This window comes from Sycon ciliatum, chromosome 1 (assembly GCF_964019385.1).
Source record: "Sycon ciliatum chromosome 1, ocSycCili1.1, whole genome shotgun sequence".
In the NCBI taxonomy this organism is placed as follows: Eukaryota; Metazoa; Porifera; class Calcarea; order Leucosolenida; family Sycettidae; genus Sycon; species Sycon ciliatum.
Window position 1 is genome coordinate 86,900,849 of NC_088643.1, and position 27,493 is coordinate 86,928,341.

General features: G+C 47.1%; 1 protein-coding gene across 2 annotated transcripts; it reads right to left on the reverse strand.

Moving 5' to 3' along the window:
- Positions 1–3,197: 3,197 nt before the first annotated feature.
- On the reverse strand, positions 3,198–27,493 carry LOC135806132 (WD repeat-containing protein 74-like). Of its 2 annotated transcripts, XM_065320285.1 has the most exons (13): positions 27,332–27,493; positions 27,131–27,234; positions 23,834–23,964; positions 15,970–16,039; positions 15,481–15,630; positions 14,890–14,988; positions 13,076–13,173; positions 12,202–12,257; positions 11,790–11,932; positions 9,382–9,435; positions 5,909–6,116; positions 5,426–5,526; positions 3,198–4,839 (listed from the first exon to the last, which is right to left on the reverse strand). In XM_065320285.1, the coding sequence occupies exons 1-12, from the start codon at positions 27,399–27,401 to the stop codon at positions 5,429–5,431; spliced, it is 1,281 nt and encodes a 426-aa protein (XP_065176357.1). In that variant the 5' UTR covers positions 27,402–27,493; the 3' UTR covers positions 3,198–4,839; positions 5,426–5,428. The 2 variants fall into 2 exon arrangements, with proteins under 2 accessions (XP_065176357.1, XP_065176356.1); XM_065320284.1 differs by lacking the exon at positions 3,198–4,839 and having other exon boundaries at positions 4,994–5,526.

Here is a 27,493-nt window from a genome sequence, read left to right on the forward strand (position 1 = left end):
GAAGTCAAGAATCATGAAAAACTATGGATGTCATTAGCACGGTCAATGCAATGCACTGTCACTGGCTTTCTGTGTCAGACAGTCTCTTGACTTTGGTGCTGAAGAAATAATTGTACGAATCTCTGATCCGGACCTAGGCGATCCTCAGACCTGAGAGGCTGAGTGCTAGTGTGTAGCCCTGGAGTGTAGCATCTACTACAAAAAGGTGTTGACTGTCATGTCTGGACTCTGGACTATTAACTTAGCGTCCAAGGTCTACATCACTTTCATGGACACACTCAGTCCCTACTCCACACTGTCACATCTCTGGTGTAGTGGTGAGTAAAATAATTATTTACTAAAAACGGTCGGGATGCACACACGTGCTCGTAGTGTGCATGCAGTCGCTATAATTATTTTTGTAGTCGTGTTTTGTACGAGTCGAAGAGCGATAGAGATTAGACAAGCATGATAAGTGGCAGCAAAGAAATAGGCGTTTACCCAGCGCACATGCACTGACATGACCTGTTACATGAAGAGTAAAAATGGGAGCGCTTTTTTGTCTTGGTTACATGTTGACTAAGCTTAGTACATCTGGTACAAGTGTATGTCCCACGCATTAGCTGCACCGCACAGATCAGGCGCTCACTCACTACTGACTGCATGTACCGGGCCAGGCCAGCGGCATACTATCCGCATAGCTGCTCTGCGAAATGTCGACGGTCTTGGCGCATGACGCGTTCTTTTCACGCAAAATAATGTGAGACTGCCATGACTACGGGAAGATCTAAGACTGTACTCTGTCTGAGGCCAGCGCACGCAGTGAGCATGGCGAGTGAGCAGGCTAGGTGAGGCCACTGGCACTGAGGTCAGTAGGGACAGTAGTGAGAGGGAACTCCTGCCAGGACAGTGGGCATTCCCTGTGAGCAAATTATACTACAGACAGTATAACAATAATGGAAATGCTGCTGTCTGATGATCTGATGATAGATGTGTACAAGTGCTAGTGCTTTGGTGTGAACAACCAAAATGTAGTATCCCCTGCCTCCACTACCTATTACAATAGTAATAATAATGATAATTACACAGATACACGTACAACATACACAGTCGTGCTATACTTCCGCTGCTAAATTCTCTAGCTCTGTCCAAGAATTGTATGAATGTCCCTCCCTCCCTCCATCCGGGCTTGCGAAAGAGATGGTTTGGAGGCAACAACATTGTGAATGGCCAACGGTCCTCAGCGTTTGTTCAGCACCTCCATGAGCGACACTGACTCACGCTGCTATCAGGTGTTCACAAGGGCTTGCGAAATAGATGGTTTGGAGGCAACAACATTGTGAATGGCCAACGGTCCTCAGCGCTAGCGTTTGTTCAGCACCTCCATGAGCGACACTGACTCACGCTGCTATCAGGTGTTCACAAGGTGTTTGTCGCGCTGGAAACGAAGCGTCTTTGTGAATTTGTATCCCTGGTGATGTTTGTGCCTGGATAGCACTACATACAGTATACAATGTAAGTGCAGGCCCGCCAGAAGCTTCTGGCGGGCGAAGTTGGTCCGGTTTGAGGGGGGGGGGCGGGGGATGTCTCCCGGGCCATTTTTTGAAAAATCCTGTCAGAAATAGCAGAATTTGTCCCTTTCACAAGTTTTCAGAGCCCACTACAGGGAATAATTTGGCGGCATGGATATCAATGTACAGTGTATGGCTTACTATGGATGCCTGTACATGTACATGTATGCATGATCGATAATACTGCACATGTACATGCACCTGTACCCAGAATTTTTTCTCCCCAGTTTTAGACGAATCCCAGGGGGTGACCTGAGCCAGAATTGGTCCGGTGACAAGCGAACCAACCGGACCGGTTCCGGCAGCCCTGAAGTGGTGCTCTTCAGGCACAATCTTCCTCAGCCTACTCAAGCTCAACTAATGAGGGGTGAATTCCCCAAAACGCTGTGTGTATTGAGCAGGGAGCTGGAGTGGTGCTTTCTTGCAGATTTGCCGAGTGGAAGGTTCGATGGACTTCTCGTGTGCTCTGGATGGCAGTCGTGAGTCAGTCAAGTGCTCATTCAAGTCGGCAGGAAAAGCGCGAGCTCCCATGTAGGGAGCAACACACAATTCCCCAAGTATCGCTGAAGTCGCACCAACCTAGCCCTTTCCCAAAGGTGCTCTTTTAATTCGCACTTAGTGCTTTTCGCGTCCCTCAAAATATGCTGAAAAAGTGCTCTTTTTCAGTGAAAACCGGCAAAAAGTGCTCTTTTTTCAGTGAAGGATAGCCATGATACATGTTCAGATATGAACCCAAGCTGAGAAATGAATATGCACTCTTCCATTCATGGGTCCATGAAAGGCAAAACAGGAAGTAAAGTTCAAACTTGAAACCCACTTTTTACAGCATTGTGTACATGTACAAGCTTCACCAACTTGTTTCCCCCCAAAAAGCGCGGTGCCAAGGCCCATCGAGCACTCCGAAACTGTGATCGTATGCATGAGAAAACAGATTTTAGCACTTTTTCAGCTAAAAAGCTCAAAAAGGGCGATATTCACCAAAATACGCAATAAAGGGCGAAAGAAACGGGCTTTTCCAAAAAGGGCCACAAAGGGCGAGCACCTTTGGGAAAGGGCTACACCAACCTCTTCTTCTCAGAAATGATGTTTCCTCATTATATAAAGACATTCACAGCCCCCCCCCCCCCCCCCCCGACTAGGCTTTCCCCAAATTGGCCCGTTATTTCACCTATTCGGCTTTTCGTTCGGCTCAATAATACTGCAATAATATATTGGAAAACGGCTACAAGAATTGTTGGCATATTGGCTTCAAAATTGGTGATATATTGAAAAAACCAAAAAAAAACACAAAAAGGTAGTGTTTTACTAGTAACGATCTTCCTAATGCCAGTAATGGCTAATGTTTGTCTGAGAGGAGGTCAAAGGACAGAGGAGGTCAAAGGACACGAGTCACATGACCTCAATGCACTAGTACTGCAAGTACAAGTGTCAAACCCGGGGGAGTGTTCCGGTTAGTCTCGCCCTTGGCTGTGCCGTCTCTAACCCTTGGAACGTTTTGTGACAAGTATAGCCATGGCTGGCATAACGCAACTTAACCCAGTCCTAACCCAACACACACACACACACACACACACACACACACACACACACACACACACACACACACACACACACACACACACACACACATATAACTAACTGATCTCGTCAGAGTAGAGAATATGTTCACTGTTTGGGAGAAGAGCACCAAAAGAACCTCTCACTAAAAGCAGCAGCATGCTATGATAATTATAACACATTGTAGAAAACAGCAAGCAGCGGCAGTAGCGATAGTACTTGCTAAACATGCAGCTGAACTGCGACTTCAGTCTTTGTCCGCTGCGCGGAACAGCGATTGTACACGCACACACATACACGCACAGGTCTGCGTGATCTAGAAGCGGCTGTCATCATAAGATACGCAAAGTGTGAAAGAGTATTAGAACGGGGTAAGCCTAGACCCGGCGTCTGGACCGCAATATACTTGATTAAAAGCATAGCCAATCAATGGTCAAGCAGGTGCAATCACGCACATCCACACCTAGCGTACTACCGTAAAGTCCGCTGCAAACGCCCGTCCCATTTTTGCAAGATCTGCTGGCCTATACGCACTGACCCCATGCACTTTCACCCCTACTGTACGAAAGTGCATCTCACACCGTGGCGCGAGGAGCGCTTGGCTACGGTAAACTATGTCCACTTTCCTGGTTTCAAAATGTTTTTGGGCACTAGTTACGAGCTAGCTCCTAGTGATTTTATGTTGGTTGTTTTATTTCGCAAATCCAAACGGGAGTTACTTCGATTTCAGTCTTAATAGCAAGGTAGCGAAGAACAGTCTATTGCAGGAACCAAATACACTTCTGAGTGTTTCAAGCCATCGATGCATCATTTCCTAATCACGCAAAGCGCAATGACAAGGGTTTTTCTCGAGCACTTCAGAGTTTTCAACAAGTTAGTTAGCAGCGACTTTGTAGGTGTAGCTTCTGTGACACCCCCCGCCCCCCTGTTCGACTTGCAACTGCAATACTGCGACCTGTCAAGTCGTTAAATGACGCTTCGTCAGAACAATCACCCTTCCATTCTGGAAGCGCGACATCGTGGGCCGGGGGGGGGGGGGGGGGATTCGTGGCACTGCAGAAATTTCATGATTTGAAAACCAGATGGATTCTACGGCATTACTTCATGGAGAATGAACTAATCACAAAGACGACCCATTCATCGTATGAAAGGAAATCTCGACCGACGTTTTTTTTCTTTGCAGCAAGATCATGACAATCGCTTTTGCGGAGCCTCTTGGTAAGACATAGGCAGTTTGTAGGCATTATAGTTGTTCTCGTACGCATTCGACATTCATGCCAGTTTTCTACAACTACTGTAAAAGCAGAAATTTTCAGTGGTGTAATATTTTCGGTATTCTCCAAAATCGGCGGTTCGGTAGAGGGAAATTTTCGGTAAACCCCGTTCTCCAGGTAAGTGTACTACATGTATACAGTATCGGTTGTACCGAAATTTTCGGTGCGTTTTATTTTCGGTAAAAATTGTTGGCACCGAAGTTAGCGAAAATAAAACACCACCGAAAATTTCTGCTTTTACAGTATATTGACCTGAAAAAGACGAAAATAGTATGGACCCGCTGGGGTGGGCGTTTGCAGCGGACTTTACGGTACTACTATAAAGCGAATTCATAACTGCATTGTTACATTGTATTGCACTTTCTACCGCAAATACACAGTCGTGCGCTTCATCTATTGACAGTAGCCAAACCTATCATTTTACAGTCTCGGTGATATCTTTTTCAGCTTCTTTTTAGCTGCAGACAAAAAAACAACAACATCAGTACAGGTAAGAGTGCAAACCATCCAATGGAAACGGAGACACAAGCAAGCCTGAAGGAACATTTCAGCGCAATGTGATTCATTGTGCCACTTATAAACCTGAGCCGCAAACCATAATCAACCACTCGCTGATACAGGCAATTGACTTATTCTTCAAATAAGATTTCAAGAAGTATGTGCAACGATCGCATTCACTGATAGACACAAAAGGAACGGCTTGGACCCAGACATATCACCTAGCTGCATAGGAGCCATCTGTAACGACTCGACTCTCGAATCCATTTCCATTCAAACTTCGGGAAATCGAAATGCGTATAATTTATCAAACATTTCCATTACCAGATTGCAACAGTGGCGCAGCAACAGTTTAGCTCAGAAGCAGCACAGTGTTGCCAGGGGCAGACAGCAATGTGATAATCAGGGAGTCGTAAAATACGTATTTTACGACTCCCTGGTGATAATGTTGGGCTGTCTGGGATAGATTTATCATAGGGATAAAAATTGCTAGCCGTGTGATAATATAATTCGAGGGATGGCATGTGCATTCATGGCGTAACGTACAGACTACTCGTCGTCATTCCTCCGGCGTGGATTCTTCCTCTTCTTCTTCCTCTGGGGACTGTCATCAGATGATGGCACTTTCTTTTTCAGCTTCTTTTTAGCTGCAGACAAAAAAAACAGCGATATTAGTACAGGTAAGAGTGCAAACCATCCAATGGAAACAGAGACACAAGCAAGCCTGAAGGAACATTTCAGCGCAATGTGATTCATTGTGCCACTTATAAACCTGAGCCGCAAACCATAATCAACCACTCGCTGATACAGTCGATTGACTTATTCCTCAGCGCAAACTTGGAAAAAGAGCAGTGAGTTGAACGGCAAGGCTTTGGCAAGGCAATAATTATGTTTTTCCGCTGAGCGCTGAGTCTGTCCCTCAGAAAGAGCAGTGGCCCCGGGCACAAGCAAAATCAGTGTACTGTATACCATCAGGTCTACCTCACCGGTCAGTCTATTGACAAGACTCTTATCTATCCTCTCACTCACCGGCCATAAGAGGAAGAGTGGGGCTAACAACTTCCTCGGTACCGTCTGCAACAGCTTCGCACTCTTCTTCAGCTTTGATGTTCTTTGCCGAAGCCTGTTCCAATTCCTCCCAAACATCCTCGCCTTCCTCATCACTTTGATCATGGCTGCTGTCACGGCTCTCAGCAGCAGGCACAACACGGGGTCTCTTGAGACTTGTGGCAAGGGACTGAACACACACACAAACAAGCAGTGTCAACATCGACCACAGCAGCAGCAGCAATAATAACAACAATACAAACAACAGCCACCACAACAGCAGTGCCTTGCTATTAAAAATCTTTCGTTGCAATGCAAAGATAATGAATAACGAATACATGTACAGTATAATTATAGTGGTATGCAGGCTACAGCACAAGATAGTGGTATGCAGGCTACAGCACACAAGGTGCTGGTACATGTATGTCATCAGCAGTAACTTCCACCAAACGCCATTTTCGCATTATCGGAACATGATTGACAGGAAAGGTGTGTTTCCTGATTTCTTTGAGGGTTATCCAACAAATTCAAGTGGCATTTTCCTGACGTTCACACTGACGCAATTTAAGGCGAAGAAAACTGTTTGCACGCAATACTTTTTCCTGATGAAGCTAGCGGTAACCCATGGTCTTTGTCAAGAGGGTGAAGTTTGTTTCCTTGCTGAACCGCAATATCCTGCCAGAGCATTCCGTCTCTCTCATGCGACCCACCTCGATTTATGGCTCGGGAAGGGACTTTAGTGATGTTTCTGTCTGCACTGCAATCATCGGGTTGCTTCTTGTATTGCTATGGTACATGTACTATACTTCACAACTTCACACCCATTGGCCTTCTGTCAGAGTTGAGGACTAGAGACCCGGCAAATATGCATGTACTAAATTGTGCAATTTAGGGTGCACAAATCTCATGTCCAGAGCATAATTGGTGATTTCGTGGGGAAATCTTCAGGACGAGGACATTCTTTTCAAAATTCTATCTTAAAACTATTCGGATCTTGGCCATTCATCCATTATCAGTTGTCTGATGATTGCCTATGGCTATGGGCAAGAAACTAGTACATGACTATGTGTATTAGTTACAACCGGATGATGGGTGGTGTGCTGTGACTTGTGTGTAAAACTATTCATAAGTTTGAGGGAGTTGAAAAGGGGAAAAGTCTGCGAAGAAAAATTGACTGACACCACTCGGACTCGAACCAGGCACCTTCGCTTATGGCCAGCGATGCTCTACCACTAAGCTATGGTGTAGTCGTCAACCCAGTGTCATTTTCCGCAGTGAATATTCAACATTTCTTCAGATTTCGAAACTCAACTGGCAGATTAGACCACTTCTTCTTCTGCGTGGGTATTGTTGACTGCAATTGATCCCAGGTTCTGTAGCCTGTTGTTTGCCAGCTCCCTCAACATCCTGGAAGAGAAGATCACACTTGTTATCACCGCTGGTACCCATCAGCTACTCATAGCTGCCTGCCAACTCGGAATCTGACTGCCCCGAAGTTGAGCAAGCAGCCAGTGGCATGGGCATTCTTTTCGGGGTGGCGACGGATGATGAGAGTCGACACTGATTTAACGAGAAGTCACCAGATTTTTCCAGAACCAGCCTGCCGCCCATGGAATCGATCCACTGGCAGCATCATCATGTGGTGCAAGGCAAGCGAGCAGCAGTTCTCGCAGTTTGTCAGATTTAAGAAAAAAGCCCATGTGCACTAGTGCCACCTCAGTTCCATCCAAGCGTGTGTTTTCCGCATGCAGCATGCTGGTAAACAAGCCGTGTTGCTCACTTCAGCTGTCCACGGTTGACGGCATGATCTCCCTCTCGAAGAATGGTATGCTGAAGGCCTGCCGCACAAACCCGACCACCACTCCTGCTGTCCCAACTCTTGCCCGAACCAGTCGGCAGCAGAGGATGAAGATGAGCCAGTTCTTCCTGGCGTGTCCAGCCATTGAGTAACTTCTCCTAACCCTGTCATGTTGTGTCTGCTGTCGTTGCTGCGGTATTCTCAATCAGCATGGGCTTGTCTTGAGCAGTGAAGAACCCTACTATTGTCTACTTCATCAATTGTGTATGTGCCATTGGCATACAGGTGCATGAACACTCTTTCGTGCTTTAATCGTGGGTTGGGGCGGATGAGCACTCCACAGTGCTGAACGAGACAAACCCAGATACAAGTCACGAAAAAGGCCAAAGTGACAGGGCGCTACGGCGGGGTTTCATGGTAATTATTTTCGGATTTACGTACAACAGGGCAGGATCCCCTGCCCTGTTTGCGTAAACATTGCAGTGCAGCTGCAGCTGGTCTCAGAACGCTAGTGACCTTGCCATGATAACATACGTCAAAGTGTGGGGTAAGGGTGAGGTCGTGAAGTTGTTCACCTCCAGTAACTTATACATAGCAGGGATCGATTTATCCGGGTTCGCATCGCAGTTTGCGAATCAAAATTCACTGGCTGCGATTCGGTTTTCGTTTTGTATCGCCCAAAACTGCGATGCACGCGCCATGCATACCGGTATGTACATGTACAAAGACCATTCTGTACTGTTTGTGTGCAGTTTGCATGCAACTGTTGTACACACTGCTGACTAGGGAGTAGTATTTTACTAGTATTTTACTACTCCAACCAACTGGCCTGTACTGCTCAGGCCGAGCGCGGGTCGCGGATCGCGCTCTGTTTGATTTTGGACACTGCACTAGCCACTGATAGCCCTGGTCGACCGGTCGTACAAGACTGCACAGTCTGCAGTCTTCTGAAGTTTTGTACACGGCAGCGACTTTCCCTGAAGTTCTCCTTTCTTCTTTCACTGTCAAGCTCAATTCAGTTTGTTTCTGTTCGACAAGACACGGTTGAAGTAGATGGTTCTTAGACTCATGTTTAGTGAATCTGATCACAGTCCAGGAGCGGGAAAAAGAACTGGACGCGCCAGGAGTGTCGATTCGTTTCGATGAAGAAAAGGAGAAAAGCGAAAATTCTGTGCGCTTTGAACGAAGTGTCATGATCGTTTGAGCGCTTTCCGGAGCTTTCTTTGTGGAAGGAATCAGTTGAACTGCCCTGTTGAAGGACATTGTGTTGTGAAGAACTCGAAGTCGGATGGATGCTGAACATGTAACAAGCCCAAGCGATAACCCTAACGTAAAATATTCAGGTCAACCGTTCATTTGGAAAAGCAAATAGCAACTGCAGCTATTGTCCTCTTCTGTACAAAATCCTGCTATTGTACAGATATGTGAACTTTCGATGAAGGAAAACTGCTAATCAATACTGCGAGTTGCTAGTCAATTGTAAAACTGTGTAGCACTGACTGCTATGCAAAAAATCAAAGTAAATCGATCCCTGCATAGATCCATCACTATGCTACCAAGTTTGAGGTGCTGAAGCCTAAAAATGGCCATCTGTTGAAACAGGCCACCTGTTGAAACAACTAACGTTACCATGGGTTATTGAACAGAAGTGACTCACCACTACTTCAGAGCTTGGAAGGAGACCGGTACATATTCTTTGCTTGACATAGACCTATACAGGCAGAGATTACAGGACAGACTATTACAAGGTTTGTTCAACTAGCTTTGAAATGACTGTACTGTAGCACACAAGCTCACATCTCTGTACGAAACCTGAAAATACAGTGTACATGTGCCAGTGTACGCATACGGCAGACCATCTGGTAAAAGGAGAGCGATCGCTCTCGCGCGCCTTCGCTCTCCTTATTTTCTTTTAGGGCGCACTTTTCGTCGCGCGCCTTGAGAATTTCGAGCGCATCCGCATCACTATGAAGTTCTGAAAACACTCAAATATTTCGTAACTCGGCTTTCCCTGAACGGAATCGAGTAATCGAAAGATCTATTCGCATTAGAAAGTTCTCAGCTGTCGGCTCCAACAAATCAGAAGTCGATCCGAGGTCCAAAAGTGGAGTTACGGCACTCGCAAGGTATTTTACGTACCGTTGCAAATTTTCACTTCCGCACATATAACTTTGACATAAAGGATTTCCCTCGGTTGCGTGACAGTCCGGACATGCATAGACCTGTGTACGTGTGACGCCAGGCACAGGTCTTTAGCCGTCAGCTACAGAACAAAGCCTCAAAGGAGCGCTCTACGATGAATACTACAAAAATACCATGGATCTTAGCGAATTGTCTCAATTTCCCATTGCGTGTGTCATTGTCCCTGATGAAGGGAAACTAAAGTTGTGGTCCGAACAGCTTTCATTTGTAGTGCGTGCGGCGATTTTCCAGAACGAATTTGGCAGCTATTGGGTATTGAATCCGATTGGGGTATGGCAAGATGTTGAAAAAACCCGTATTGTGCTCGCCTTGGATAGAAAAGGCGAGCGGCTTTTTCGGGGGGGGGGGGGGGGGGGGGAGGGTGGTGGGGACTGCTCTCCCACCACTCTCCTTGAGAGGATAGCGAGAGTGATTGTTCACTCTCCTGGATTTTTCTTACACGAAGGTCTGCATACGGGTTGTGGAATCACAACACACGTTGCACTGTATACATGAACATGCAATACTCGTAGTAAACTTTCCACAAAAAAGTACAAGTAGGGAACAAAGTGTGTGCATGTCCGGAGATTTCAACGCCTATGCCTCTTCAGTGGCACTATAACAACCCAACCCAACGATACTTGGTCCGACTTATTAAAATGTGCGTTTCGCTTCGAACATCAACCAAACAAATTCAAATAATCTCAGGACGGAATAAACTTTCCAGCTATCTAACACTATCATTCAGTTGTCAATTTGTGATGTTGAAGAAGAAATGGCTCCAACTCCAAAGGAGGCAGCGGCTCAGGATCCTAGTCGACTCGAGAATTTTGCGTCCAAATTTTGTCGTCAGAGGACTCCTGTTGCTTCTCGCGCAACACAGAGAAGGCCTGGTGCTGAAATCAACACCCCGCTGCGATGGGGGATTGTCACGGAGTACCAGAACCTCCTAGGCGATCGTTCTCGAGTGCCTCCTGGCGGATTGAAATCGCTGCAATCGCTGTTTCCTTGACAGAATTTCAGCAAACGCGTCAACCAGAAACTCGTGCAGAAAGCACCAGCATCGCTCCGTCCAGTTTGCTGATCTCTCTCGCAGTCGTTCACGATGTGGCGGCCGACGAATCAAGATCACAAAAGAGATCGTCGAGAAGTTGATCGAAATAAATAACCGGCCTTGAGGTCGACTTTCAGGCGACAACCTGGCTGGAAAACTGAAGCGCAGGAAGGGTGAATTATCCGGCGGAAACGGTGCGGAGTCCTCGGATCCGCGCGCGGAGCCGCGATCGCGATGCGTCACAAGATCGCCAGTCTCCGGAGCCAGTGGACTTGTGAAACAGGCATAGCAGGGAAGAGCACGCATGGTCTGACTGCATGACATGTCGACACAGATCAGACTCAGTACGCGCGCGGTACACGGTGGTCAGAAGTGATTTTTTATGCGTGGTGGTTTATTTGTTCGCCTCATTTGAAGGTGTCGTGGGAGCTTTAGGCGAAAACACCTACAGCCACCATTCTGGTTGTCGCACTGCACGAGGAGGAGGCGAAGTCGATCGTGGAAATCGTGCCTATGGAGTGAAAAAATCAAAGAAGCGCAGTGTAGCTTGGAGGAGATGAAAAAATGTCGACGTTTTGCAGGTTGCCGCACTTGCAGATGCGCCCTGAGACACCAGCAGCGATGAAAACTAGAAGGTCAGGCCAAGAAACGACACAGTAGCTATCTATCTACCGCCCCCCCCCCCCCCTTGGTTGATTTTTTGGTACAGGTGCTCCTTTGTACATATGCTTGAGTTTTGAAGTGAAGCGCACATTTTAATAAGTCGGACCAAGTACTTTGTTCATATAAAATGCAACAGTGGCCAGCACAGTATCAAGAGTCAGCCTCACCTCCTTGACAAGTCGCCTGGTGACAGTGTGGTGAAGACGAACGTATCGGTCCAGGCTACAGGACAAGACCAGCGGCTGTGTCTTGTGACACTGTAGAAACCCAATACTGCCGCACGATCCACGGAATTGACCAAGTAGCTTCCCTAAAGTCCAAGACACATACAGGTATACACACGTTGCATGCATTCTATTCATGCTTGCAATGCACCGATATACTGGATCAACTAAAATACAGTGATATTCCTCGAATTCGACCCCCAAAATCCAGAACAAGACTTCTACCCAACAACAGAAGGCACAACCTGATAGAGATCTGTACTGAGATACAGTTTGAATACAGCACTAATGCGAATCGTACCAAATTCCAATTAGCACTGGCTGCTGGGGCCATTTCACTGTGTTCTATACTGACCTGAGCGAAGTTCGAGTAGAGCCATGTCACCAATAGTATTGGAAACGATTAGCTGGCTGCAGTGGAAACCAGACAAACAACCCATAGTTAGCATAGCAGATAGGGACGGTGAACACTCGTCAACATTAGGCCACCCTTTGTTAATTCATTGTTTAACGTCCTTTTTTTCGCGAAAAGGTACGCGGGAGGGCGAAAAAAAAGCCCATTCCAAAAACTGGAAACCCCAATCAAACATTTTGACCAGTAAAGCATGTGATATATACAATATTTCTGGGTCTAACGGCACTTGCAGGCATAGAACAACACTCTTTGATGGTACATTGGAGCACATGCCTGATGAATCCAACAAAACAGGTACATAGCATGGAGTTAGCATGTCATGAATTTATCATCTGGATTTTTACTAGGACACACACCGTACGATATTTAAAAGCCAACAAAAAAAGAAAAAGAACACAAGACAAAGGCATGCCCGGGAGGCAAGATTATAAGTTTAAGGTCATGATCGGCACACTGTGAAACTACACAATCATGTATTTACAACTTCGCATATTATTGGTACTACTACTTTCTTTTTCTTTTTTTCCGGTCGGAGGCAAAAAGGTACGCGGGCGCGGACGTTAAACAACGAAAATAGAAAGGGTGGCCTTACAAGAAATAAAAAGCCGGGCAGATCAACACACTCTGTCAGTTGCCTGATTCAAGCTGTCAGCACTTCTTGGTGATTGTCCACTGTTGGCAAGAGAACTTGCATAATATGGCACTCGTACTGATGGAGACGTCACCGATCCACACACATACTAGTCACACAAAAAGTTGAAAATGAACAAAGCTTAACAGTGGCCTTGATTGCAGAAGAAATCCACTTCCTAACCTCTTGTCTGGTACAGTAGTAATGGCCTTGATCGGGTGTTCTCCCCACTCATAGCGGGTCACAGGCCGACGCTTGCTGCGAGGATCAAACAACTGAACCTGAAGAAAAGAAAGGAGAAACAGAACAAAGGAACATGGAGTTGTGGACACCATTGTTGTGGGCAACAAGCTACAAACGTGCCACAGATGTGGTGGATCAGGACATAATTGAGCCGTCAGATGCGAAAACCGACCTTATGGGAAACACTGCACAGTGCAGAAAAATGCAGTTGAAAGTTGGCGAGTTTACTCACTGGTGCGCCTGGACAGCCAAGCTACAAACCTTCGTATTTCAGTCAAATATCAGTCTTTCGGGACGATCCAAGTATGTAAATCGAAGAGAAAACACCAAGGAATCCAATGCAGTAAGCGCGATCGCGGCACGATGCTGCTTTACCCAGCTACGAAGCCTGCAAGATACGTCACGGCACTTTGCATTTCTACTTGTACATGTAAATCAAACAATCCAGACCACGGATTTCCCCCTTTTCAAGCGATCTACGAAAATCTCGGCACCAGGCTCAGACGTCTTGGAAGCTCTCACTGCATCTTCACGAAAATAATTGGGCGCCCTGTGATAACGGAGATGGAAATGGCGAGCGATTTTCGTGTGACGGCGCAAGTCAAGCGCTGAAGTGGTGTCAGCAGCTTGTTGCGCTGGTGCTGTGCTTTATTTGCTATCGAATTTGTGCCCAACGGGTTGCTCATCGCCAGAGCTTTCCAGAAAACCCAAGTTTGTGGAAATCAGTCAAAGGAAACAGGAAATACTCTCCAAAGTAGGTGAAACAATTGTTGGTATTGCACCCAAAATTGAGATGTAATTTGTAACGGTCTCCTATTGTAGAGGCTATGACTTTACTTCCCTTGGTCCAAATCAACTCTAGTTTTTTGCATACGACTCCTGATGCTCCTGGCTTTCAGATAGTACCACTAACTCAAATATTAAAATAACCGACGAGGAGACAACAGTCGTAAAATAGCAATGAAAAATATCAATTGTGCACTCATAACCATGTATAAAACAATTAAAATGAAACAATTCCAGAACGTTTTCTCGTGACTATCATCAGTGGAACATCGTCACATAGTAAGAATCACTAAAACAACCAGTTATATAGCTAGAATAATATGAAAAGAAGCGTGAGAATGCAGCAGCTCGGCGTTATGCTTAACGCGTGTAGTGTGAACTTATGCAGTGGATCTGAGAATGGTAGCAGTAGATGAATACGGCAGCTGTGAGTGCGTGTGGACAAAACTGGTGAGTGCGTATTATTTGAAAAGTGTGAGTGCTAAAAACATTTTCTTTTTGTTTGCATAGCACAGGGCCACGTGTACGAATATAAACAGCTTCCAAGTTCCAACACCTGTTAAAGAAACGAGCGCAACAAATAACACTAAACCAGGAATCGTCAAACAACTTACGACAATTCGGACTGGACACCAAATGCTTTTATACATGGTTATGAGTGCACAATTGATATTTTTCATTGCTATTTTAACTCAAATATGATTTTTTTCCCATATTAAAGGTCGGTTTTCGCATCTGACGGCTCAATTATAACCATGATGACCTTGGCAAATTCTGTTATGACAAGTTTTCAGCAATTCCTCAGATCAGTTGCGAATCCATTCCATTTCAAATAGGCCCTGTTCTGCTTGGTTCACTTGCCCACGCTTTCCGTTTGCCGTCAAATCCGATCATCGTGTACCAACATTGTAGCAGTGTATACCGCTGGTCACCACTGTACCACTGTAATATGACATTGCACAACTTACTTCATGATACGCCGTTCCAGCTGCAATCAGTGCACTATCAGGATAGGTCAAGCACTGAACCCAAACAGGAACTTGCAGGTCCAGGAAATCGTGCGGAAGCTAAGCCAATCATGCAAAAATGAACGAGCGAATGAACACACACACACACACACACACACACACAAGCACAAAATTACTGAATGAAAGCACATCACAACGACACAAGAATTCAGCCTATAGTAGCAGAAAGAGTGCTTGACAATGGAGATGGAGAAATGACGGAAGCTGTCCCACAAAAGCAAAGCAAAGAACACGTGTGCGACTCTGAGTTTCATGCTTCCATACGAGTCAAATTGATCTGAAAATGACGATGTGTACCCCCCCCCCCCCCCCCCCCCTCAGAATCTCTCCCATTAATCTAGTACTTTTCTCGTTCATCACACCCTTGGCTCGTCATCTTTCGGTTTTTGATTCAATAAAGTATCTGTGATTATGTTGACCCAGCTGGTACTGTGGATTGCAATTCTGAAACAATTGACAAAGAAACTCGGACGTTGAGTCAATAATAAAATGTAAAAAGGAAATTTTCCTTTCTACACACAAAGAACTCACATTTTTTGCTGAAAATACGGGATTCTCCATTCGCTCTGCATCCCACAGTTTCACGTTGCTCTCTTTGCCTCCAGTGGCTACCTCATGTCTTTGGGAGATGTCGCTGTGAATGCATGATAATGATGACCCAGTTGATACCGTACTAGTCACCTGTGCAAACACATGGTGGAGGGCGAAAGAAGAATCAAGAACGGAAACAAATGCATTCCTGGGCACAGCAATGAGTGTACGCAAACTCGAGAGTAAAATTTGTGACACTGAACCTATGGACCAAAACCTAATCCTATGATGCAGGGAATAATTTACTTTCAATTGTTGCATAGCAATTTATGTGTATATGCATACTATTGCATACTCAACTCTTTCATGATCCGAATAGTTCTTTCATCTGAACCCTTCCGGAAAGGCTGCTGGCCAAAAGGGTTTGGATAATCGATACTCTACTACTATAATAACTGCAACATTGACTGCCCATATCTCAATGCCCACCTCGCACTGGTCATCATCATTCCACCTCCAACATGATACTGTTCCATCGCTGAATCCAGACACACACGACCTGCAAGCAGGCAGAAAACAGGGCAATCAATGCAAGCAACACCAAATGCTATGCAGAGTACGACAGCATAACAAATTTAATACTCAAATGCATAACAAGTGAAGTACTTGAGCAAACCCAGATGGCAGAGCATAACAGCATGCAGTGACATCAGTCTCTCAAATTATATTGCTCTTGATGTCGTTGTGCATTCGATAATGAAAAAACAAAAACAAAATTATTGTGTAAGGGGCGGTCCGAGGTTACTGATCGTTTTGAAATGAGTGGTCAGGGTTTGATGGCTGTGAGAGCGCATGGAGGAAAGGAGGGTTTGATGGATTGACATTTACAGGAATAATCTTGAAGGATGTTTTTTACAAAATAGGACTCGCCGGAGCTATAGCCAGACCTCTAAATTCGGCACCCTTTGGTCCTTTTCAAAACAAATGGTCTAGCGTGTGTTAACCAGGCTTGCTTATCCGGCGCCCTGCGAGTCAATTGCGAACCATATAGCTATGTAGACTAGAGATCACGCTTAGCACCATACTCCCTCTCAGCCAACCGGATGCCGTCGGATTGAACAAGTCTGTACTTCAGCAATTTGTCTTAGGGGGTGATTATATGTGCAGCTCCAGCCCGGGCTGGTCGACAGGCGGGCCAGGTCGCCTGCAACGGGATCTCGGGGTTGTACGCAAATCCACACAAAACCCGTGGTGCGTTTACATGGCAAGCGGGCTGGCCCGGCGAGGCGGGATCCCGCCTCGAGGCACCCGGGATCCCGGCTAGGCGGGCCAGAAAAAGCACATATAAACAGACCAGCCCGGGCCAGAGTTGTATTATTATGGTGTCGACACTGCGTTCATACTACAAATTAGGTACTTTTACCTTTTGAGGGAAGTTATAAAGAGGATTCCCGATATTGTCTTGAGAATCTATGAAGCTTTTTGTACAGCAACAAGAAGGACGTACAGTGAGCACTGTTTATTTGTCGACATGCATGATTTACATTAAAATGGAAGGGGAACTACTTGCAAAATACTTTGATATGGACAGCTAAAAATGTGAAAAACAGGAAAAAGAAACGAGGTGATACAAAACACCAAACATGTGCTACAGCGCGAAAAGAAATCAGCAGAAGAATACAATTGTGTGAGAAAAAAAGTTTTTGGTTTATAACCTGAGTTACCTGGTTACAGTGAGTATGGCTTGCAGCCCTGCGTTTCAGCCCGGGGCAGCACACTACAGTCGTAGTGTGTTTACTGCATACTCACAACGGGCTGGCGTGTGCTCAGCGCATATAAACTCACTGCGGGCTGGCAACCAGCCCGGCCTTGCACATGTAAACACCCTTGGCGGGCTGGCCCGCTCGCTCCAGCCCGGGCTGGAGTTGCACATATAATAGGCCCCTAAGATGTATTAGCAATCGGTGCAGCAAGTACTTTCTTCTATTTATTCTTCAGGTTTGCAAGCTTCTTCTTGTACTCAATAGTGGCGCATCCAGACAGGCGGCACGTGGCCCCCTTTTAGGGCCGCCAACTTTGTCTGTTGAGAATGTGCAGTTTCAGACGAGCACGTGCATGGTGTACATTGATGTATATGGATTCCCCCATGCCATATTTGACCTGTAGTTCATGTACTCCCGTACTAGATTTGTACCACAGTTGTATGACCTCGCACCATAACGGCATGCTTGCTTGGCTTGGGAGATACTTCCGTGCTTCATGTGTTTTGCCTCTTCAGTTGTGTTTTCCTTCTCTTCAGATTTGTTTTATAATAAATGTCTTCTTGCTATCTGTAGACATATCATGGCGCAGTGAACTGTTCGTTCCTTGTAGAACTCACCTGTGTGTTTAGTTTCTCGTGCTTTGTGTTTGCACCTCGTTGTGTTGCGCACTGGCCGATTTTTTTTGTAGTTTGTTCGTGATACTGGCATTTGCGTAGGTTGCGACCACGATGTCCGACTCAGACCCTGCTCCTGACATTGTTGCCCTGACCGCGATGTTGGCGGCACAAATGAAGTCCTCAGAGGAGAGGGAACGTAAAATGGCTGACCTGTTCCAACAAACTATACAACGACTGACACAACCAACACAACAACCCGTGCAACCCAGCACCACATCACCAGCTCCAAAGCCTGTCTCTGCGGAGCGACCGATTTTACTGTCGTCCTCGACATTAGCCGACTTCACGGCATGGCAGGAAATGTGGCGAGACTATTATGAGTGCCAGCACCTGTCAGCCCAGAGCCGTGAGACCAGAGTATCCTCGCTGCGGCAAGCTCTTGATGAGGAGCTACGCAGATTTCTCCGCGAGGGTATAATCGTGACTCCACCGAATCCCGATGCGGACGATGTGATTTCTGCAGTCAAGGAATATTTGCGACGGCAGCGCAACCCACTCCTGGATCGTATCGCATTTTACGACAGGTGTCAGTCGAAAGGCGAGTCTTTCGATTGTTTTTACACTTCGTTGAAAGAATTACACACTAGCTGTGATTTTCCGGACGTTGTTTTGTGCTCACAATGTTCAGCACACACATGTAGTACCTGTCGCACAAGCCTGACACGTGTGCGTGCTGACACCCTGCGTGACAGGATTGTCATTGGAATTGGTGACGACGCTACCCGGCACAAGCTATTGTCTGCCAAGGACTTGACCCTGAACGATGCAGTCACAATTTGCCGGGCGGAGGAAGCGGCTACCACGACGAGCAGCAGTATCCCGTCCACCAGCCAGCTCAATGCTGTGCGGCGGTCCGCGTACCAACGCAGTAAGCAACAATCCCGACAGGGACAGCCTGGCAGCAAGATGTCTGCACCTGTATTGCCATCTGCATCCGCTCCCTCGTCAGGAAGCGACACACACAAGAAGTGCCCCAATTGCGGCCGGAGCCCGCACACAAAGTCTAGTTGCCCTGCCAGCGGCAAGAAATGTAATGGCTGTGGCAAGACTGGTCACTTTCTCGCTATGTGTAGGTCGTCGTCACAATCGGACCGGAACGTGAAGCATGTGGGCCAACTGAAGTTGCAGCGTACTCGTCTTGCTGCGCAGCCTACTGTGCGTGTGTCCACCCGTTTAGCCACTGAGGATGAGGCAGTCACGCTACCCTGGGTCCCTGATACTGGCAGTGACGTCGATGCCATTGGCGAGCATCATCTCGAACTGCTTGGCGGGTTCCCCGAGAACCTCGACCATGACCCAGAGTGCGTCCTAGCGGCATCTGGAGAGCAGTTGCAGAACGTCGGCAGTATTCGTGCTTCACTTCAGGTTGGCGAAGTACAACACAGCACCGTAATCCACGTGTACAAGGGTCTGGACGATGCTCTTCTATCACGTTCGTCCTTGAGTGCACTCCAGCTCCTCCCGTCAGATTGGCCTGCACAGTACCCTGCTGCTAATGCTGCCGCGCAACCTAAGATCCGTGCTGTATCAAAGCCTGTTGTCAATCCGAGCTCTGCTGATATCGCTCGTGTTCGCGATGAGCTACTGCAGGAGTTCTCGGACGTGTTTTCCGACACTGGCTTGAAGGCGATGGCAGGTCCTCCGATGGACATCCAACTTCAGCCAGATGCTAAGCCGTCATGTGTCCATACCGCACGCCCGATTCCGTACGCGTTTCGTGACCAGGTCAAGTCACAGCTGGACACAATGGTTGTCGATGGCATAATCGAGCCTGTCAGTGAGCCTAGTGAATGGTGTCACCCAATTGTGCTCGTCGACAAGAAAGGTACCTCCGAGAAACGCCTCACCGTCGATTTCAAACGACTGAATGACCAAGTCCTGAGACCAGCCCACCCTGTTCGCACCGCTCGCGATGTGGTTTCTGGTATTGGATCGGCACAATTCCTCACCAAGCTTGACGCAAGGCACGGATACTGGCAAATCCCACTGAGTGAGCAGGCATGTCCAATGACCACATTCATCACCCCATACGGCAGGTATCGTTTCCTACGCAACCCTCAAGGCCTGATTTCCGCCGGGGATGTTTTCAACTGCCGCACTGATGCTGCGTTCGATGCAATCCCGAATTTCGCCAAGGTTGTAGATGATTGCCTGGCCTATGATGACGACTTTGCCTCCCATGTCACCCATGTTCGTGACATCCTGCTGTGTGCTCGACAGCATGGCATTACTCTGAGCCCGTCCAAATTCACCTTTGCGTCACGTCACATCCATTTCTGCGGCTACATTGTCAGTCCAGACGGCTGGGTTGTTGACGATGACAAGGCAGCGGCTATTCGCGATTTTGACATTCCTGCGAACCGCACTGATTTGCGTTCGTTTCTTGGCCTGGTGAACCAGTGTAGCGAGTTCTCACCACACCTCGCCGCCTGCACCACTCCGCTTCGTGGTCTGTTGAAGACGACCCGTGAATTTGTCTGGGATGCCAACCACACTGTTGCGTTCGAGAAGACCAAGTCTACTCTGCTGTCTCCTCCTATCCTGGCCTTCTACCAGCATGGACACGACCTCCGTCTGGAGACTGATGCCTCTGCACTACGTGGTCTCGGCTTCGTTCTGTGGCAGAAGCAGGATGATAAGTGGCGAATCATCCAGTGTGGCTCCCGCTACCTCTCTGACGCCGAATCTCGCTATGCTGTTGTTGAGCTCGAGATGCTCGCCGTCGTTTGGGCTGTGCACAAGTGCAAGTTGTACTTATCCGGCACCCTATTTGATCTGATCACTGATCACCGTCCGTTGATCCCGATTATCAACGCGTATTCTCTAGATCAGATCGAGAATCCTCGCCTTCTTCGTCTTCGCCTGAAGCTGCAGTCGTTTCAAGTGCACGCTTCCTGGCGAAAAGGCTCTGATCACGCGTTTGCTGATGCGCTGTCTCGCAATCCCGTCGGCATCCCGTCTTCAGATGATGAACTCGGCGAAGCCCCTGCTCTTCATTGCCGCAGCATCCGTGTGTGCATGCTCCGTGATGATGGTCCTCACCCCAACCTGAAGTTTGCTGAACTTCGAGCAGCCGCCTCAGCTGATCCAGTCTATCAGTCTCTTGTCCAGTGCGTTCTGCATGGTTTTCCCGCTCGTCAGCGTGATTTGGATGCTCCACTCCAACCCTTCTGGAATGGACGTGAGCACCTGTCAGTGGACCAGGGCATCGTCATGAAAGGCCAACGCATTCTTGTTCCCTTGGCTATGCGTCAACGCGTTCTTGCTAATCTTCATGCATCGCATCAAGGTCTCGTCCGCACGAAGGCTCGCGCCCGGCAGCTCGTGTACTGGCCTGGTCTCACCGCCGACATAGACACCCTTGTCCGTGCCTGTTCCGCGTGTCGAGAATTCCAGTCGTCGCAGTCAGCCGAACCACCGATGAATGACCGTCATCCTACTCTGCCGTTCGAGTTTGTGTCCGCTGATCTGTTCTCTTGCCAAGGCTACGAGTTTCTTGTTTATGTCGACCGTCTGACTGGTTGGCCGTGCGTTGTTCGAACCGGCAGGACCACGTCATCACACGATGTCATTCTCGCTTGTCGTCGTTGGTTTGCCGATCTGGGTGTGCCTGCTGTACTGTGCACCGACGGTGGCCCCCAGTTTGCATCGAAGAAGTTTGCTGACTTCTGTAGCCGTTGGCAAGTGCAACGCGTATCCTCTTCCCCGCATTACCCCCAGAGTAATGGACATGCGGAAGCTGCAGTGAAAGCTATGAAGCGCTTGCTGCTCAAGACCTCGTCAAATGGCAATCTCGACACAGATGCATTTCGTCGTGGTCTACTGGAGTGGCGGAACACGCCCGGTCCGTCTGGCAAGAGCCCAGCTGAGCATCTTCTCGGGCATCCACTTCGGTCTTTCGTCATTGCTGAGTGGACGCAGTTTGATTCCTCGTGGTCGACCGTCGCTAGTGAGCGTGAAGAACAGTCACCACCCTCGACACCTGTTTCCGCCAGTACTCCCACCCACCGCTCTCTTCCCGTTCTCCGTATCGGCACTCCTGTGGACGTCCAGGATCCGAAGACGAAGCGTTGGACAACCCGTGGCGTGATTGTGGCCATTGGGCAGCACCGTGACTATTTCGTCAAGTTGGCTAGTGGTCGAGTTTATTGGAGAAATCGCCGTTTTCTTCGTCCGTTCTCTCCACCCGTGCCGTCACCAGCACCATGCGTTTCACCACAGCCGTCTGTTGTCGTTGCTCCTGCTACGCCTCCTCCTCTGCGTCGCAGCACACGAGCACACCAACCACCCTCTCGTTTGAACATTTCCTCCACCCGTGGACAGTCTTATGCATCTTGATTTGTTCTGGACACATCGTGTACATGTTCTTGAGGATTGTTCTCATATCGTATCTTTCTGTATCCTTGTGTGGCATGCTATGTCTGTTCCGCCGTGTGCTATAGGCCGTTGCTTGCCATACTTATTTGTTTGTTTGTTTGGATTTGATAGATAATACTGGATTTGTTTTCTCAGCATTATCTCGAAGGGGCGTGATGTATATGGATTCCCCCATGCCATATTTGACCTGTAGTTCATGTACTCCCGTACTAGATTTGTACCACAGTTGTATGACCTCGCACCATAACGGCATGCTTGCTTGGCTTGGGAGATACTTCCGTGCTTCATGTGTTTTGCCTCTTCAGTTGTGTTTTCCTTCTCTTCAGATTTGTTTTATAATAAATGTCTTCTTGCTATCTGTAGACATATCATACATCGCGTACTTGAAGTTTTTTTTGCGCGCTGTACATTTTTTAAGCTTTTTTTCCATTTGCTGTGTGAGTTTGAGAACCGATTCTCAGCGGTGTCTTCTGCTGCAGTCCAAGGACTTCTCCATCTACCAGTCCATTTCAAGGATCTTACTGAAGAGAAAGAAACCGCATTGAAGATCCACTACTTACCTGCCCTTCTTGAGCCACATACATTCACCGAGGGAGTGACGAGATGGCGGAAGAAGTGGGAGCTGCACAAGAACAGTGGTCTTCCTCTGCCCTTATCCCTCGCCGCTGCCTTGTTCGAGGCCACACCAGTCAATTTTCCAATTGTTCGGCAGATACTGAGGATCATCCTGGTTGCACCCGTCACTACAGCAACTGTGGAATGCAGTAACTCCCCACATGTGTATGTTAAGACAAAGGTGTGCAGCACAATGGGCGATCAGCGTCTCAATGACTTGCTGCTACTTTTTGTGCACACCAATGTCCGTCTAGACATCGACGCGGTGGTCGACAGGTTTGCCAGGAAGAGGCCAAGGTGAAGGCGGATGCTCGTGGCAAATGCGCAGGTGGACTTCACATAGGTAGATAAAGATACAGTATGGCTAATTCATTGCCAGTCTGTACAAGCTGTACCATGCTTCATGTACTGCTTGCTTGTTGTATATAGTCCGCCACTGGCGAAAGAAAAACCAGATAGGCCATTAAGAACTCAGATGTTGAGCCAATAGTAATATGTAAAGAGAAAAGGATCTATAAGTTACTAGTCATGACTAACAGTCCACCAAGGTAACGAGATAATATACAGTCAGATAGTGCGACAACAAGGCACAAAACTTCCCCTCATTGGAACTGTTCGCACCTGAGCCTTTCAAGTTGGAAGGTTGTTGGTTCGCGCTTCGTAGATGTGTTGGAACTAGGTGTCAGGTGGTCAAATGTCTCAATATCCTTGTCAGTTTTGTGCGTTGTTGTCGCACTATCTGGCTGTATTAATTATTATCTCGTTACCTTGGTGGACTGTTAGTCATAACTAGTAACTTATAGGTCCTTTTCTCTTTACAGATAGGTCATTCTTGCTCTTTCCCGTTCTCAGACTTCATCATAACTATGACCTATATATTCTGTTGCTTTCCTGGTGTTGATTGCTGAAACAAGGCCTTACCTGTCAAGTCGCGCTATTCCCTCCTGAGTGGCTGCTTCGGAGACAGCGGCAGAGCACACACCATGTCGTAGTATCTTGTTCTCAGACAAGGAGAACACTTCAAGTGCGCCTGACAATCTGCCCACGAGTATCTGGGCATGTCGAACAGCAGCACAGGCATATGTGGGAAACACAATCATGAAGACAAAAGGCTAATGCAGACAACAGATACAATACCTCTCCCAATGAAATCAAATGAACCCGTACATAAAACAGTACTTTGGAATACACACAAGACAACTATTACTTGAAGAACAGTTTACACATCAAGGATACATCCCAGAGCCTGCACGTGCATGCCAAAAAGGGAAAATATGGGACAAAATCTTGCAAGATAGAGCCCAGTTTAGCAAACGTATGTCCGACGCACTGTGTGAACGCCCATGCATTCCGGTTTCACATTCAGTGATTCGCACAGCCCAGTCGTACACCGTACGTATGCATAGTAGAGTGCGGACCACGCAGTGATGTCGCACATACACTGTCACGCCCACCAGGCAGGTAGCGCCAAAACGAGCTCCGTAATGGTACGGCTACATTGGTCGATGAGGTAGCCAGTGAAGTTGCCATCAACCCACCGCCTACAGCCCCTGTCTGAACATCGTCGCCTTCTTGGCCATCTTGGATGACGGTACTCAACTGGACATTGCAGTGAGTGAAGGGTGGGGCAGCCCATTTGAGCGCACATTCTTCGATGTAAGGGTGTTTAATCCCTATGCTGCATCAAACTTGGCAGTCTCTACACTCTACATGCGCTTGTCGTGGGAAAGAGAGGCGTCATTCTTACGAAGAATGGGTGAGCGCGGTTGAGCGATCATCCATTATTTCCTTAGTATTCATTGCCACTGATTATTATTATTATTATTATTATTGTCTTTCCCTCAAACTACTCAAACTAAGATTATTATTATTATTATTAAATTTTGAATAGGGCAGTCCCACAGGCCTAGGCTGATGAATGTGGTAAAGCTTCAGCAGCCTTCTTGAAGTGGTTATGTTCCTTACACGCAGACAGAAGCATGAACCCTTTTGAACTGCCACAGCTTTGGCTTGCTTACAGTGCATTTCAAAAATATAGACGCGTGGTTTCAAAAAAACCGTTAGGCCAGCATCTATACCACATAAAAACTGTGATCACTTTGCGCACAAAAATTTCGAACTTGGGCGTTTGTTATCTGATCGCCTAAAACTCTATATGAGAGTAAGGGGGCGTTCAGACTACCGTGAATCCCGTCAAACCGTGAATGCCGATAAACCGTGAAGGACATTCACACTACCGATAAACTAACGTTACCGGTACGTACGTTTTGCACCTCTCACCGCGGCGCTGAGAAGGGATTTTCCCTTTTTCCCAGCGCACATGCAGCCTGAGTACTTTTTTACTGCCGGGAAAAGTTTACTGCCGCAGCAGCCGCAGCAGAAAAACTTTTCCGCCGGTAACGTGCCAGTAACGTCACGTGATCAAATCACCTTGGCAACTTTTCCATTAGTCTGAACGCGCCCTAATTGCGGGAAGGACCTGAGCAATATTCTTAAAAAAATTCTCAAAAAGCTCTAGCCAAATATTTCAAAAATACCATGCGTCTATATTTTTGAAATGGACTATAAGTCTGCAGTTTCGAGCATCCGTGACCACCGTTGAAGCCGAACCTCACCATGTACCAATAGAAGCTGTACATGCAGCTAAGATAAGCGTGCTTGCAGCTAGATGAGGGTGCGTCCACCTAGATGAGGGTGCCTGCAGCTAGATGATTGAGCAGCAAGAGTACATAATCCTCCAAGAGTGTGCAACTCCCACATACCCTGCCGTCCCGACAGAATTTCAAGTTGACGTCATTTTATGATGCAATGTGCGTTGTACACGTATAATGAGATGTATCCTGGACCTGTGGCGGACAAATCCGGCTTGACATTGTACAAGGAAACATGTGTGATGCGTTGAAAGTTGAAACCCTGTACAAACATCGTAAATCACTCGTGCGAAGACCATTGCATCATAAAAAAATTATGTCAACTTGAAATTCTGTCGGGACAGCAAGGTACTAGTATGTGGGAGTTGCACACTCTTGGGGGGGGGGGGGGTATGTACTCTTGGTGAGCATCCAGCTAGATGAGCATGGGTGCAGCTACAGTGGGTTTCAAAAATATAGACGCGTGATTTCAAGAAACCGTTAGGCCAGCATCTATACCACATAAAATCTGTGATCACTTTGTGCATAAAAATTTCGAAATTGGGCGTTTGCTATCCGATCGCTTAAAAATCTATAATTATGACAGTAATTGCGTGAAAGATCTGAGCAATATTCCGAAAAAAATTCTCAAAAAGCTCCAGCCAAATTCGAAATATTTCAAAAATACCATGCGTCTATATGTTTGAAATGGACTGTAGATGATGGAGAGCATTGGCTGTACCTTGCGTGTGCCGGAACACTGTAGTCTACTCTAGTCTAAGGAGGCCCCGATGGCTCTAACGGCCTTCGAGACCGAGAGACATCGTCTCCAGTAGCAGTTTCCAGCGGAGCAGATCAGATGTACATCTGACCTCAATTTGGTCACACAGGGCTACGTGCTGCAGGGCATCATTGGGGAAGCTGCAAGTGGCAGTCGCTGCCAGCAAGTGAGCGCAGAATGGATCAACGGATTTGCATGCTGCTGCATGACTTGCCGGAAATAAAAGCGGGGGCCTCAGGATTAGGCATTTGCTCACAGGGCCATTGTGGTACATGCATTTCTATATTGCTTTATTCCACGCAACTTCTCAGAGCTCCGGAAAACTCCGTAATACGATGCCTACAAACAGTGTCAATGATGTGCGTGCATACAGTGTGAGTGTGTACAGTACAGTGAAGGGGAACTGCATATAGAAACGGATAGGGGTACAGTGCAGGGTGCCGATACGAGTACAACCGTCTCCTCAATCTCTGAGCAACAGCCTGTATAATTATGTGAACACTGCACTATGCAATGCTCGCCATATTTCCTGAAGTTAGAACACTCCACCCTTGACCTTTTCAGCTCATCAGATAAAATGCTTTGATGTTCTCTAAACTACAAAACTCTACTGGTGAGAGCCCATAAAGTGCAGATTTTTTAAGACTGACAATGTCACCATGCAAGATCCAGTGCATTCGACAAGTAATTTCATCTTTCTGATCGTCTTATCCAACGTGTATTGCTCTATATACTAGTATACAAAGACTATGCTGACACATCCCAAAAAATAAAGGTACGTACAACTCTGCGTAAAGCCAAATTTACCTCAGATTCTTCTTCGTTGTTCCAAGACAAATGCACGGTCCCCTTCGACCAATCCAAATCAATTTCACTCAAGTTTTTAAATGATCCTCCATTCCAGTCCGGCTCTGAAGAAGAAGGCAGTCCAAAAATAGTATTGTTGGAACACAGCCAGGATGACACAAACTCGATCAAGTTGAATAACAATGCAGCTGCTACTCTAACCTTTCAAAGTGCCTTTCTCTGAGCCAACCACGGTATAGTGAACGGGCTGGGATTCCATGTCCACTTCCATCTTCGTAAAAGGCTAACTTCAAGGGGGAATAGCACACTGACTTTCAGAGAGTTCTACTTTACTTCAAGTTCAAGTTCTCATCGCATCAACAT